Source organism: Odontomachus brunneus, unplaced genomic scaffold (assembly GCF_010583005.1).
Source record: "Odontomachus brunneus isolate Ranch 3 - 2012 unplaced genomic scaffold, Obru_v1 Obru_scaffold_005, whole genome shotgun sequence".
Classification (NCBI taxonomy): Eukaryota; Metazoa; Arthropoda; class Insecta; order Hymenoptera; family Formicidae; genus Odontomachus; species Odontomachus brunneus.
The window spans coordinates 2,803,103-2,817,880 of NW_022639455.1; the positions used below are offsets into that span (position 1 = coordinate 2,803,103).

Consider the following 14,778-nt stretch of genomic DNA (forward strand, 5'->3'; position numbering starts at 1 on the left):
AAAAAAAAAAAAAAAAAAAAAAAAAAAAAAACTACACGCAGTATTACGATAGGCGAAACTGGTGATATTCTATATCAATGAAATTTTGCGTCTAGGTAAGATTCTCTTCCGCTTGGTAACTACATGAAAACCAAGGATAAAATACAAAATGGTCCAATTTTTGTGTGTATTTTTTGTTTTTTTCACGCTCGTTTTTTGATCGCGAGGATGTGATAAGCTAGATCAACCGATAACAGGCAGTTTTTCGGCAGCATTACGAGAATCGAGCCGTGTAGTTATATAAAATGAGACGAGGTCTGGAAAAATGTGCCATTATGTATATTTTATCTTTAATTACCGATATTCCAATGACATGGTGCTTGAATAAATTTCATCGTAAGACACTACATGTATAGTGATATCAGCAAATGTCTAAATATTAATTTAAGCAATTTACATATATATATACATACATATATATGTGTATATATATAAATTTCTCTGCATAGTAGCTAAGTATATAATATATATTACTGTTATACACATATTGATCCAGAGAAATTCTCCACTGTGAATTTAATCAATCATCACAGCAGCGATCGTGATATCATAAAAATCCATGGCTACATCATAAATTGCTTCGCTCATTTTCGCGATGTGGATTGGCCGACAAAGCGACTTCGTTTTGTACGTACACACACAACACATACAAGCGATAAATTTAAATACAGCAAGATATAATAATGTATATTTTTCTATATAAGCATACGCACACTCTTGATTTCTCACGATAACGAAGAATCGATTTCGTAAGTAAAACGAGTAGAAATGATAATCTTTTAGATAAATATGTATTTGTGTTGTAATTTATAATAGAACGTGGTAATGTAATATTCAATTATATAGCATTCAATAATAAACGATTATTATGTATGTAGATATACCGCTCCTCGTGTGTGGATCTTCATACAACACATCGTCAGGGGTATTTGTCTCTCGCGTCTCTCTCGCGCAGCTTGTCGGAAAACTCCGTTAAAAAATAAATCCAGCTCGAAAAATATATAGCTTTTATTAGAGCTTAGAGAGGTAAGGCTCACGATGTGTTTTACAATGCTCTGCGTTTATTTCGTACTATACAACTTTAAAAGAACAGGTTGTACCAAGTTTCTCAACGATAAGAGGGTAGGCGCGCTATCGTGCTAATTGCGTGATTAATGCTGCACACATCTCGAAGAATTCCATCGTGTGGTGACCCGTCGCTTGCGGAGGCGGTAACGTCGGATCTGCAAGAGGTACATGTGCTTTTTACACACGAATTACGTCCATGATCATCGACGACTCGGCCGTACGTTGAGCTCGACTTACCGCGTCCAATGTCCTCCGTCTCCTCACTCGATAACGACTTGAAATCCAACAGGTAGCTCTTGTAGTCGACTTGATACAGTTGCAGGGACATTTTGCTGTACCTATCGGTCAATTTGTTTTTGTGGCGCACTCGGACGCTGTACGCGTTTATAATTTTCCATTCCTGAAAATAATAAAAGTGTGGAACGTTGAATAATCGTTGCGTCGCGATAATGCACAGAAACATTCTGGCGCACGACGGATCTTACAAAGTTGAGTGCCTTCATAGCGCGATAGACTTCGTTCATAATGTCATTCGGCTTCGACTGCGATCTGATTCCTAAATGCCACTTCGCCCTTTTCACAGGTGTGCCGCGATTGCCCTGCGTCTGTGCTTGCGTCGTGCTGCTCTGCGAACCTTGACGTTCACGATATGCTGCGACATTAACGGTAAGATCGACATCAAGACGACATAACTTTCAATCGTAATAAGCTCGACGGGTTGAAATAATGTTTTCTCACATACGTGCGATTCTTTCAGGGTGAGGTCGCAATGGACTGCTGTTGGAGTCGTTCGGGCTGAATGCCACCGGTGGAGGACTGGACGCCACGTAGAAGTCCTTCAGCTCCGCCTTGGCAGCCTCGTCGGCGATTCTCTTATTGTCTATGATCAAGTGATACGCGATCGCCAACTGATCGTGCGGATCGCCGCCCAATAGCGCGGAATGTACTTCCGGCTCTTTGACATTGAACTTCTCGCATACCTCGTTCACGGCGTCTATATCGATAACGGACGAATCTTGTTCGACTGGCGACGGGAACAAGTATGACGGTAAATCTTTCTGGAACCACTCGTGTTTTCTGAAATTGATCGAGTATGCGTTGGATATGTGCAACACGACGACAGAAAATGTCTCAGTCGAGTATATTAATGTGTATCGCATTATTTACTTAATATCCTCGATAGTCGCTCTCCTCATGGGGTCGACTTGCAACATATGACACAAGAGACTGATGACACTCTTGTTCAGATATTCTGGGATAGGAAAGATGCCAGCTGAAACAGTCAAAAACGTTAGACAGAACCCTCTCGATTTCCTCGTGTTTGATTCCATGTTGAGACTCACATTTAATCTTACGGAAGAGGGTAGGAACATGTTCGTCATCAAATGGCAAGGTACCGCAGAGTAGCGCATACAGAATAACACCACATGACCAAATGTCTACCTCGGGACCGGCGTACAGCTTGCCGGATATTACTTCGGGCGCGGCGTAATTCGGAGAGCCGCACGAGGTGCGCAAAAACTCACCGTCCATCATCATATTTGACAGACCTACATTTTCGTAGAAGAAGATTCTCATGATCTATTCGTAGCACGTGTTCGGTACGACAATTGTATCAAAGTACCAAAATCCGCGATCTTCACGTGTAGATTGTGATCCAATAGAAGATTCTCCGGCTTTAAATCTCGATGAACTATCATGTGCCGATGACAATAATCAACGCCTGATATGATCTGCTGAAAAAATCGTCGCGCCTCGTACTCCTTGAGCTTTCCGTGTTTAACGATATAATCAAATAATTCCCCGCCAGAAACATATTCCATTATCATGAATATATCCGTGGGAGTACTTATGACCTGGTATCTGTGTGTACAAATATAAAACAAACATTGAGTATATACAAATGTGAGATGTGAGTGAAACAAATGTTGAGTACATACAACTGTAAAACAAATAGATCTAATATAAAAGATCTAATAATGTAAAGATACCAGAGAACATACAGTGTTCATCATTTTTTACTATTTACAAGATCAGGCATGAAAAAGTTCTAGATGCAATTAATCTCTTTAAACGGCAATAAGATACAATAATAACAATTTCTAAAACACCTTTTTTTGTAAAAATATCAAGATTATTCCCATTTTTTTACATAGTACCATATCTTATTTTATCTACAGTATTTTAAAAAGGGCCAAAATATGTTTCCAAAATTTCTATTATTGCATTTTATTGCCATTTAAAAACAGATTAATTTCATCTGGAGCTTTTTCCTCTCCGATATCATTGTAATTGGTAAAAATATAGTAGATATTACAGTAAGCACCCTGTAAAGAGAATATAAAGGTATATATATATGCTTGATTATATGAGGTATATTTTTAGAAACTAGCATAAATTATGTATATGCATAAAAATCTTGTTATAGAGATAATATACCAAGGCTTTATTCTGAAACCTCTTTTATCGATAAGAGTACTTCTAAAAGTTTTGAAGCTACTTTCATAGATATTTTTATTAAGAATATATAAATATATAAAACAGAGTTGAGAGAGAGAGAGAGAGAGAGAGAGAGAGAGAGAGAGAGAGAGAGAGAGAGAGAGAATTGGGCTTAAATCACAATTTGGACAAGATCCTAAAGCTTCATAATACTTACAACTTGATGATATGCGGATGCCTGAAAAGCTTAAGGTTTTGTATCTCTCTACGGATCTTGCCTACAACATCTAGACTTTTGATTTTTTGGCGATTCAAGATCTTCACAGCAACTTTGTGTTTTGTCAGTACATGTTCCCCAACTGCAAACAAATGCAATCACATGAGAGAGAAACACGTGGTAGTCTTTTTTTCTTTTTTCCATTGTGTGGGTAATGTTTGTACATACTTTTTACTTTGCCAAATGTGCCCACTCCTAATGTCTGGCCTAAAGTATAATGGCCTATCTTGACAATAGGCTGCGGTTGATTACTTGGAAGTTTCTCAGACATCTTGAATTTATTCCTGTATAATTAACGTAATTTTCAAATACGTAATTGTCAACATGTTATTGTCTCAGAATAATACTGAATCGTTTCTGTCGAAAAAACCAATATCAAGCATTTCGAGTACACAACAGTATTGTCCCGAGTTCGAAAATGTCGCTCTCGTCAAATAATGCGTCAGTTTGTCATATCAAATTTTGCAAAATTTTCTGTTAGACGGCAAGATTATCTTGTGCACACGATTCTCTCATCTTGAACAACGCAAGCTGCATTTACTCGACGTACAAAAATAAAGGGGAACTACGAAAACTGTGCGTGTGCGTCGATTGTCATTATTTTTCACTGTAGCGCTTCCGATTTTTACGAAATTGTAACAAGTGAAGAGAAACTAACGATCCAAATAATTTATGATTGTCACGTACACACAAATCACTTGTCATGTGAGAGACCGTAACAATCAAGTTACTCACCCGTACAGTCCGAGTCACTAAAATATGCTCGCTCACAAACGGCACGTCGCGATCGGACGGCAAACGAAGGGAGAAACGAAGATAAACATAAAAAATTCCGATCGTGATAATGCGCAGCCAAAATGGCACGAATCGTTCCGAGATCACCTGACACTATTTACATATTTCTAGGTGAGCCTCTTACTCACGCAGCTGTTGTACCGTCGATTTCATTCGATCGACCGTATGTCATTGCTCGTGTGCCGCAGACACGAGGCGCTATTTTTACGTCGTAAATGTGAACTACATGGAGATAATCGTTGAAAAATAATCGGCGTCGGTATCATCGATTACGATATATCATAGGATTGTCATAATCGGAATACAGAGTTCCTCTTGGCCGCACTTGCTGCACCTGAATTCTCTCCTACTCTCTTCTCAGCAAAATTTCAAACGTATACGTCCATCTCATTTTGAGAACAAGAAATGTCGCGCAGCGCAGCTGAAAGGAATGCATGTATCGCGACAATTATCGTTTCTGTCTTCAAATTGAAATCGACATAATTCCAACCAGAATTCTGATAAAGGAAATATCAATTAAATGCAAACTTTTTCTCTGTTATCATAAGATACTTACCAACGGAAACCTGCATTACCGCGCGAGTTTCCATCAAGAGTCGTGCGCACGCGACGACAGATGGCAGCGCGTGCAAGAAAAGCGATTTTCCACCTCGAAATGTATATTTTGTAACCTGTGTAAACATGTTCTACAAGTGGGTGCGCGTTTCTGATCGGAGGACTACGTTGTCTATTTATAGATTTTCGGCACTGGCGTATGTACACATATCTATTATCAATTTTCAATATTTACATGGTATCATGGTATTTCAATCACGTGACGCGTGTGCGCGAGATGCGTACTAAAAATAATCAATCCGAATACGCGCAATTCCCAACTTTTTTAAGAGCGAAATTACGCCTCAGAGGCGTAATTCTCTTTTTCATTTCCTGTATGCTCAATGAGACGTCAGAATAAGGCGTCTTCACAAGCGTGACATTGGCAATTGACGCAGACAAGATTCGTGCTTCGGCGTTAATTGAAGGCTCGAGATTACCCAAGTAGAACAACATTATTAAAGTATTCCATTTTATTATATAAAATTAGGTCAGGATAACTTTATTTTCAGTAAAAAAGTTAAGTTTCTGTTTACTGAAAAGGTTATTTGATGTCCGCCCGAAAGATAACTTTTAATATCTAAAAAGATATCATGTAGATATAAAAGTATCAAGTTGATACGTGGATTAAATATATATTAAATGATAACTTGATAAGATGCGTAAATGAACTAGCTTTTAATCAACTGTTAAATTGTTATTTAATCGATATCATATTAATGGAGACGAATTATTGACATTGACTTGTTTATCTTATAGATATTTTCCAAAAGTTAACTTCAAGAACGTTAACCAGTAGGCAACCTGTTCTAATTGAGTACAATCTGTCTTATTTCCGTTTTGAAACCATAGAGCAGGGAGCTTACTACGATTCTGTGTGAGAAGTGAAAATGCGAAAAGTAAGTGAATTTACTAGAATATTTATTCTATTTCATTGGTCAACATTTAATAAATTCGCTTACTTTTTGCATTTTCACTTCTCATTCAGAACCGTAATAAGATCCCAGAATTTCAGTTGTAAGATGGCGAGCATTTGAAAGAGAAGTGACTCTCTTACGGAATCACTTGTTGTTAATTGCATTGCATAGTAATTGGCGGCGCGTCGCAATCGTCGGCAACGCTGTCGGTTAAGGAATGACAAAAAAAACTCCACAATCCCTTCCGTTCCCAGATGAGACGTAGAAAAACAGGAAGACGTCGCGCACGACTCTTACGTGTTGCAGGCAGCCGTCTATTGAGCGAATTAATGCTTGCCTCTAAGGAGTTTCTACGAGATTACACTTCACGTAGTATACGTGACGTATCGTTCCTGTCGGATCCGCGCATCGGCGATCTGTGATCTGCAAGTCATTCACAACACAACGTTGCAAGTATCAGCCCTGCGTGTCGTCTTTGAATCATCATGAGGGAAGGTGAAACAAGATTCTCGCGATCGAATAAATTTCCGTTTCGACGATTTCAAGCGAAACGCTCGTCCGGCGCCTGATATTCAAATCTCGACGTCGATATTATTCTCTGTTCTTTTATCTTTCATTTCGAGGATAAAGTTTTCACGACGCATCGTGCTTCTTCTCTCGGTGCAAATCCTTTTTTCGACTGTGTATGTCCTTTGTTCGACTGAGAAAATTGTCTGATAAAAAATCATCAATTGATTATTTCCGATCGAATCTCAATCAATTTTCATATCCGATTGCGAGATAAATTTAATCAAATACTTCCGTTTATAATGGCGTCCCACAGAGAATTCGAAAAAAATTCAGTCGTATGTCACCAAGTCTGAGCTCATTTTTAGATGCAAAAAAATTTCTTTTCACTGAACTAAACTCTGAAGAATTTTGCATCTGAAAATAAACTCAGAATTAGTGATATACACGAATTCTTTTTGAATTTTTTTTAAATTCTCTGTGCTATCTGGAATATTATCAGATAAATCAATCGACAAATTAAGAATCAATATTTCTCATGAGATGTTTCTGAGTCGATATTCGGTCGGATTTTAATAAAAAATATTCGTTTGATGATTATCGGATAATTTCTCTTAGTATACTTGCCAATACTTCGGACGCTTCCTGTGTATTTTCGTTAATACATCTTTATTTAGACACAATTTACAACCAGTTGACAGTTGATTAACGCGTTTAATATTTAGGTCCGTTCGTCTCCGCTACGTTCTCTTCTGCTTTTCGTGATCAGAGCGACGCAGACGTGGCTTACTTTGCCTCGTCCCCCCTCCCGAGAAAAATATAAAAACTGTGAGGAATGTAGAAAGTACCTGGAGCGAGATCAGATGGATAGGTAAGCACATATTCCATTTCGTTCAGGCGCATTCTCTCTCACAGAAGAGCGCGTAGCAGAATTAGAAAAATAAAAAGTAGCTTTGTTCTTATGTCAAATCTTTTCTTTAGCATTAATACAATATACGCGAATAACAGTAGTGATCCGAAGTAATTTAAATTTATGAGAACGTCCTTGTAATTGCAAATAACGCTTTCAGAGGCCGAAGCAGACAATCAATAGAGAGGATAATTACGTCGAGGGAATCGCTTCAACGCGACAGTCGGCTACAGATCAAAGGGAAAATCCGGTCCTATTCGCAGTTTAAAAGCGATCGTTTCACAAACGAGCGGATTGGACAATCAATTTGACGCAAATACACGGTACAGACTGATGATATTTCCGGTGTTTGCGAGGAACACGTGTAAGTAGCACGTTACACAAGGCTCACACATGTCTTCAGTGAATGACGGCCTAACGAGCACGTTGGCTATAAATGTTCATTTGAATTAATAGCCGATGCTATTACCGCCAGTTTGCTATTGATATTAGCATATCTCATTTGCGACGCACATTCATAAACTAATGTTTTTGTAACGTTTTTTTAATATTTTTTCAACGTTTTGCTGACATTTTACTCTGTACGTTCATAGAAGAAGAAAGAAGAAAGAAAAACAATTCAATATATACGACGCGTGCAACGTAACTTAATGTTACACTTCAATTCTATTCATTTTTAACTCTGCTAATTACTTTCTTTCGGATAATTAGTAGCAAACACATAGGATCGCATATATTTATAGTAAAGCGCTTCCAGTTTCTCAGTGAACATCAATTAACAGTAAAATTATATTAATGTTATAATTTCTCACTCCCAGCAAAATAAATGTAATATAACACAGTATTTATGTAACAGTTGTATGTAACAGTTACATTGTTGAGTGAAAAGTGATGTAATATTGTTATTATTCAGATAGCCCAAATATTATATTCTATAAATGTTCTATGAATATTTTTTATGAATAAAAATATTGTTATATGTTTATAGTATATTCGTAATACTAATCTATAATAAATGCATATTACGTTACGAGAACTTTACATAAATAAACATGCGCAGTAAACAAACTTTACAGATATTCTAAATACATTCTTTTCTATTATAAGAATATTTGCTTGTGACATTATAAGTATATTCACAGAATATTAGATTCGAATGTTCTGGGATTAAGAACATTTATATTTCATAAGAATCTTCATAGAATATTTTGTGCTGTAAGTTGGTGTATATTTTGTGTAGGTAAGTTGATGTTCACTGGGAAACGTTTAGAAAGGATGACAAAAAAAGGGACATACAAAAAAGGGATATACAAAAAAAGAGACAATTCGACTTTCGAATTCTTCGAGTATCGAGACTGTCGAGAAATTCTAAATCTAGAGACACCGTTATGTAAATCGAAATAATAAGTCTAAATTCTTATATAACAATAAATCGAAATAATAAGTCTAAATTCTTTTTATTTTTCTCACGGGCAAATTGTATATCATATAGTAGATAAAATTCTTTTACTATTTTTAGTCGTGAGGTACACGTGTTGCGGGAAGTGATATTACCGTGAGACTTTAAATTCGGCGTTAAGCCGGCGCCAAGACGTGCAGGCCCATTGAGATTCCTGCTATATTTACACGGTTATTTGAATTATTTATCATCTGGCAGAGATACAATTTATAAGCGCGCCGTTTCTCCCACAGTCGATAGGTCGAAACGTGTGACCCCGAGAACTCGACACTTGAACGTTAGCATTTCTACGTTACACTTTATAATCACGCTCGTGGCGTTTCGACTTCGGCACGCTCAGCCGCTCACGTAACAGTTCACCCATTTTATCGGTCGACTTGTGGAATTATATCAAGGTTTTAGTTATAAATGCGCAGACGTTCGTGTCAACTTCAAATTGTATTTCTATATAGAACAGATACCCGAAATACATCTCATGGGTATTCTATAGATATTGTGATATCTATAGGATGTCCATGAGATATGTTTTAGATATTTGTTCTGTATGGGTTATTATCTCGACATGATACGCGGTCACGCGTGGGTCGTGAGCAAAGAGAAACAATAGATTAGAGCGTATCATTCAGCCAGAACAATCTCAAAATGGTTCTATGATATCCGCGTTGTTGTCTTCCTCATTTTTCTCAAGATTGCTTATCGCAACGTTTGTAATTGTCGCTCGACAAATGTACGTAGAAAGGGCTACATTTAGCAGTCGTTGACGAATTAGTCATTGACGCGCCTTTAATTCGAACTTTCAGCCATATCTCAAGCTATATCTCAATCTTCTTCGTCACAGATAGATCCGCGCGTTGTTTACTCCCCGGTGAATCATGTATATGTGATTGTTGGCTTCATCTACATAATGTTGGTCGCCGATACAAAGCAACGCTTCGGTGGAACAATATTTACAACGTTGCATTAGTATATCTTGCTTTCGGTTTCTCGATCGAGGAGCACAAAAACAAAATATATACGTATTGACCGTTTCTGGCGTGTCATATATTCCTATCCTGTGACTCAATTCTGCGATATTTCTTTATGCTCCAGGCGTATAGAACAAATCTAATGACTGTTGGCATTCGGAACATAATTTCTTCTAAGAATGAAACGAATCCAAGAAGAAATTCTTTTCCGCGATATTGAAGACTGAGTCTCCTGAATCCACATTCGTTTCCTTTTGTGTTTCCGTGTCTTCATGTGAAGGTAAAGTAAATGTCTTAATAAATGAACTGATAAGAGAGCACATTCAGTGTTTTATATTTTTATTAATAAATATTTAATGGAATTACTAACAAAATTAACGCTTATATAAAGATTTGATTTGTCTAATCGAAAAGTAATAGGAAATAATATAATTAATAAGTAATCAATTACAATTTTAATGAAATATAAAATAATGTTGGTTGTGCCAGTAATTGAACTGAAAAAGGGATAATGTCTTAATTACTAAATACCCAGGTAGCAAGGTGACGTCTTTAGACGTCACCTTGTTTCCTGAGTAATACAGATTCAATTAAATGATCTTTACTTAACACTACAAATTGACATAAAAAATATATTTTTTAATTCCAGGAAACAAAGAACAAAATTCAGAAAAATATCAATTATCAATATATTATTAATATTTTAATTATTGGAAAAAGGTTCAATTTTTTTTTACTATATTTACTTTATTTGAATTTAATGATAAGACCGCTATTTCGATATATTTCGACTCAAAAAAGATAATGATGACTAATTTCACAATCACTTGTCATTAAAAGCCGGAATCGACAGATAAGAATGGAAAAAAAAAGAGATAAACCTTCCGCGCGAGTTGACTTGTAAAATCAACATCCGGTTTCTCCAATCAGAAGCAAATCGTATTTCTCCTAAATCAAAACTACGTAGATCTACTATTTTTCGTCGTATATATATTTCTGTGGTTTATTTTAAAAGCGGCGTAGATCGAGTTTCGAAGCGTCATAACGCTATTGGGGATGCAAATGTAAACTCGCGCGTTTATATAGAAAATTCTAGAAACTCTAACTCCGCGACCGGTTACGAATTATATCATTCCGTTTCTCCGGATACTTCGCGTTTCTCTCTTATCAATCCTAACATAGTATCACATTAAGTCAACACACAAGTTCAGATACTGCTCACACTAATCGATTCTACTAAACTTCGCTTGGAAGCACAACAGAGAAAGAAATAAAGAAAGAGACAACTCGTGGAAATATCATGCTTGACGGCGTAGATTCTTTCGTGATCATGTAGGCTAATTAAGTCGAAGATTATTTACACAATATCTCATGATAAAAGAAAAAAAAAGAAAAGGACAAAAACTGAGAGAAATGATAAGAAAAGAAAGAGAGCGGGCGAGCAATAAATAGATATATAGACGCGGTCGTTATATGCTACGCGTTCAATTTGCGATTCAAATAGACTACGAGTTACCGCGTCGCGCTGCTCAGCACCGAGCGCGGCCGAGCGATGGCGATGATTACCGAGCGCGACCGAGTGGCGCGATGGTGGGGGATCAGTCGGTGACGTATCAGCGAGCAACGGCGAGCGGTAGTCAGACGTTGTCGCGGTCGATCGTAGGTCGTGAGACGCGAAAGCGCAAAGAGAGTGGTGTTGTCGTTTCTCGAGTGCTCGAAATTCCACTTGCTGCTCGCATACGACGCGATGGTGATGATCGTTCTGTGATACACATCTGAACGTATCACCAGATCGTAAACGAGGTTAAGTGCGCGTCGGACGAGGAAAATCTAGAAGTTTCCGGGCGTGACGCGCAGGTAACGTCGTAGGGCAACGTAACGTCGCTCGCGATGCATAATAGGACTAGTGCCATAGCGACGGAGTGTCGTCGTCGGAGGACTTTGACAGGCGCGATCGTGACGCACGGTGTTCTCTGGCTGTTGTTGACCTTGTCCAGTCTTACAAGCCCGGTGAGTAACGCATATCTTGCTCCGATGTATATTGCGAACGGCGCTGACGACAGCGGCGGTAAGCTATCATGTACGCGTCCTTTCTACGACGCTCGTATTGTGTGTGAGTGTGTGTGCGCGTACGTGTGTACGTGTATTCGTGCGCAACCCTCTTTTCTTCGTCTTTCTCTCTCTCTCTCTCTTTCTTTCTTTCTCTCTCTCTCTCTCTCTCTCTCTCTCTCTCTTTCTTTCTTTCTTTCTTTCTTTCCCTTTCTCCCTCAAGGCTTACACGATTCACGTCTGTCTATATTGTGCCCACACCCTTGGTAAGAAGCAAAAGGATGGCGGTGCTCGCGCGTTCGTTTCACGTCGCGTGACGTCATCTCGAACGATCGCCACGAAGGCCTATCGTTGTCCTCCGTCTTGTGCTCGCGACGGATTTATAAAATTTAATTATATACTTTCTCTCTCTTTTTTTCTTCAATCGTAACTTGGCAAGCCCGACACTTCATTCGAGGGCGAATTTACTGTCGTTTCGGGGACAACGCTTGACAATGTTTTGCCGGCGGTCGGGTCGAGGTCAACGGGAATCGTATTACGGGCTCGAACGCGATTTTTCTCGTCTCGCAACACGCCGACGTCCTCGTGTCTGAGTTCCATCGATATAAATGGTTTCAGCTCGAGATGAGGAAAATATTCCGGTGCACCTTGGGCCGATTGTCGTCAGCTTCTGCAACGCGGTTAACTCGCGCTGATCGCGAATCCTTCGTCCGTCCCGTCCCGACCCTTCGCGCCCCGAACTCGGAATTGTCGCATGTAACCTGACGATGAATACGGGAGAAGAATTGGATTAGCTACGATTGATTCAGCGCTAAACGATGTTAGCAATGTGCTACGGGCAGATTGGCTACTCACTGCTGAACAAAGAATGTCCCTCTCCCCTGTCGCAGTCTTAGACTAAAAAAGGATTCTGCATTCAACAGCCCCTCGTTCTTCTCGGCTATACTTTCCTAAAATTTGTGGCCTTCTGCGAAAGAGAGAGAGAGAGAGAGAAAGAGACGAGGGTATATTCACGAGCTAAGGAATACAAAGGAGGAAGAGAGGAAAGTAGAAAGTGCAAACGGTTTTTCTTTACAAGCTCTCTTATCTCAAACACAATAAGCGTGAAATTCTGTTAATTACGACCGAACATTTTGCACTATTCTGGAGGAATGTTTTTTTTCGTATATTTTCATATTTATATTTACTTCGTTTGAGACACGTGAAAATATGGCTACATGAGAATCACTGCCGGTGATCATCACCGTCGTTCCGTGAAATTTCTACCTGAAATGAGCGAAATCTGATACATGCATTGCGTCTAAAATAAGCTGATAATACAGAAAAGTTCCACTAATGAGAGTCCTTCGAGAATTCTTTATTCATTATTGTTCATAAATATCGGTAAACAACCGTGTGTGTTAGTAATGAAGTGATAAAAATCTAGAGTTATTCCTATCGTCCAGGTACAGAATTAAGGATGCAAAAAACGAGAAAAATTTTAATCGGAGCTCATGACATAAATTTTGCGTTCGCATTTTGACTAAAGCTAATAAATGTCGTACTTTTTGTTCGCCCGTATAAAACGATCGCGGGAATGGTCAAAAACACATTTTTTTTTCTTGTTTGGGGGAAGTTCGTGCCAGACGCATTCGAAAGTGTAACGCCCATTGCATGACTTATATTCCTTCTAAACGCATGACTCACACAAAGAGCTGATACGGAGTGTCGTTTTCCTCTTGTAACACGAACAAGTGCGTTGTTTTTTGCACTTCAGCACAATCAGGTCTTCTTTATCTTTCCCGCGAGTTCGCGAATCTTATATTTTCGACGAAACACCTGTTTCATCATAAAGATATGTGAAAATGTCAGTGAAAAAAGGCGTACCTAACACGTTAAACTAAATGAGTACCACGTGAACACTAAAAATTTACTGATAATAAATATCAATGCGATTAGTCGACAAATGTCAACACGACAGATAGAATAAGCGAATCTATTTCGGAATAGCACTTATTTCGAAACACTTTAATTTTTTTCCTGTATTAGCCGTCAAATAATATCAAATTTCCATGTTAGTAACAAAGAACATGTTCTTTGTTACTAACATGGAAATTTGATATTATTTGACGGCTAATAAAATTAAAAAAAGGAAAAAAATTAAAGTATTTCGAAATAGGTGCTGTTCCAAAATAGGTTCACTTACTCTATCAGGACTGTAAGACGGAAAAATTTGTCCCGATATCACAAGATAAAGCAACTTGTTCTCCCCCAATTATACGTCATTGATGTATAATTTACTTATTTTTAACCAATAACTTATTTTTAACTTCCATCAAGCCTCCCGTGGGAGTTGTTCGTTCAACTCGGCGCTTCAAAGTAGATAAATTAAATCGTTAATTCAGCTCATTGCGTCAAATAAATCTTATATCAGACCTTAATACGAGGGTCATGAAGAACTCAATTAGGCGACGCCTTATGCAATATTCTTCTTTGTATGGGCCTCGAGCGCGACTGGTGAAACTCGTCACGCATCAAACGATATTATTTAAGTCGCTCTGTGTGCGATGACACTGTTCGGTAATAAACATTAAGTGTGTGCAACTGTATGAGGTATCCTTCAATATCCATACTCGATACTAGGTAAGCTGTGCACAAAATCGATTTTAATAATTGCGCTGATTTCGCTATGTTGAGAAAAAAATAGTAAACATTTTATCTGGTAGGTACTAAATACTCTCTCTCTCTCTCTCTCTCTCTCTCTCTCTCTCTCTCTCTCT

At 38.3% G+C, this 14,778-nt stretch overlaps 2 protein-coding genes and 1 long non-coding RNA gene across 6 annotated transcripts in view; 2 read left to right on the top strand and 1 right to left on the bottom strand.

The window, feature by feature from the left end:
- Positions 1-1,029: 1,029 nt before the first annotated feature.
- LOC116849542 (5'-AMP-activated protein kinase catalytic subunit alpha-2) lies at positions 1,030-4,820 on the bottom strand. The gene is made up of 10 exons (XM_032826791.1): positions 4,559-4,820; positions 3,992-4,107; positions 3,764-3,905; positions 2,732-2,970; positions 2,451-2,657; positions 2,275-2,380; positions 1,850-2,184; positions 1,593-1,759; positions 1,345-1,507; positions 1,030-1,262 (listed from the first exon to the last, which is right to left on the bottom strand). Exons 2-10 carry the CDS (start codon positions 4,092-4,094, stop codon positions 1,171-1,173), a joined length of 1,554 nt encoding a protein of 517 aa, XP_032682682.1. The 5' UTR covers positions 4,095-4,107; positions 4,559-4,820; the 3' UTR covers positions 1,030-1,170.
- Positions 4,821-5,256: 436 nt separating this feature from the next.
- Positions 5,257-10,088, top strand: LOC116850674. Its single transcript, XR_004379404.1, has 4 exons — positions 5,257-5,370; positions 6,436-6,624; positions 7,362-7,507; positions 7,707-10,088. It is a non-coding gene; the product is annotated as an uncharacterized LOC116850674 (long non-coding RNA).
- A 599-nt stretch (positions 10,089-10,687) lies between these two features.
- Positions 10,688-14,778, top strand: part of LOC116850635 (NPC intracellular cholesterol transporter 1) — a 24,763-nt gene continuing 20,672 nt past the window's right edge. For 3 of the 4 annotated variants that reach the window (XM_032829146.1, XM_032829161.1, XM_032829154.1), the window contains exon 1: positions 11,861-11,980. In XM_032829146.1, the coding sequence (XP_032685037.1) occupies positions 11,861-11,980 (120 nt within the window). Of the gene's footprint in view, positions 11,981-14,778 lie in introns of all 4 variants that reach the window. The other variant, XM_032829171.1, reaches the window with a different exon arrangement.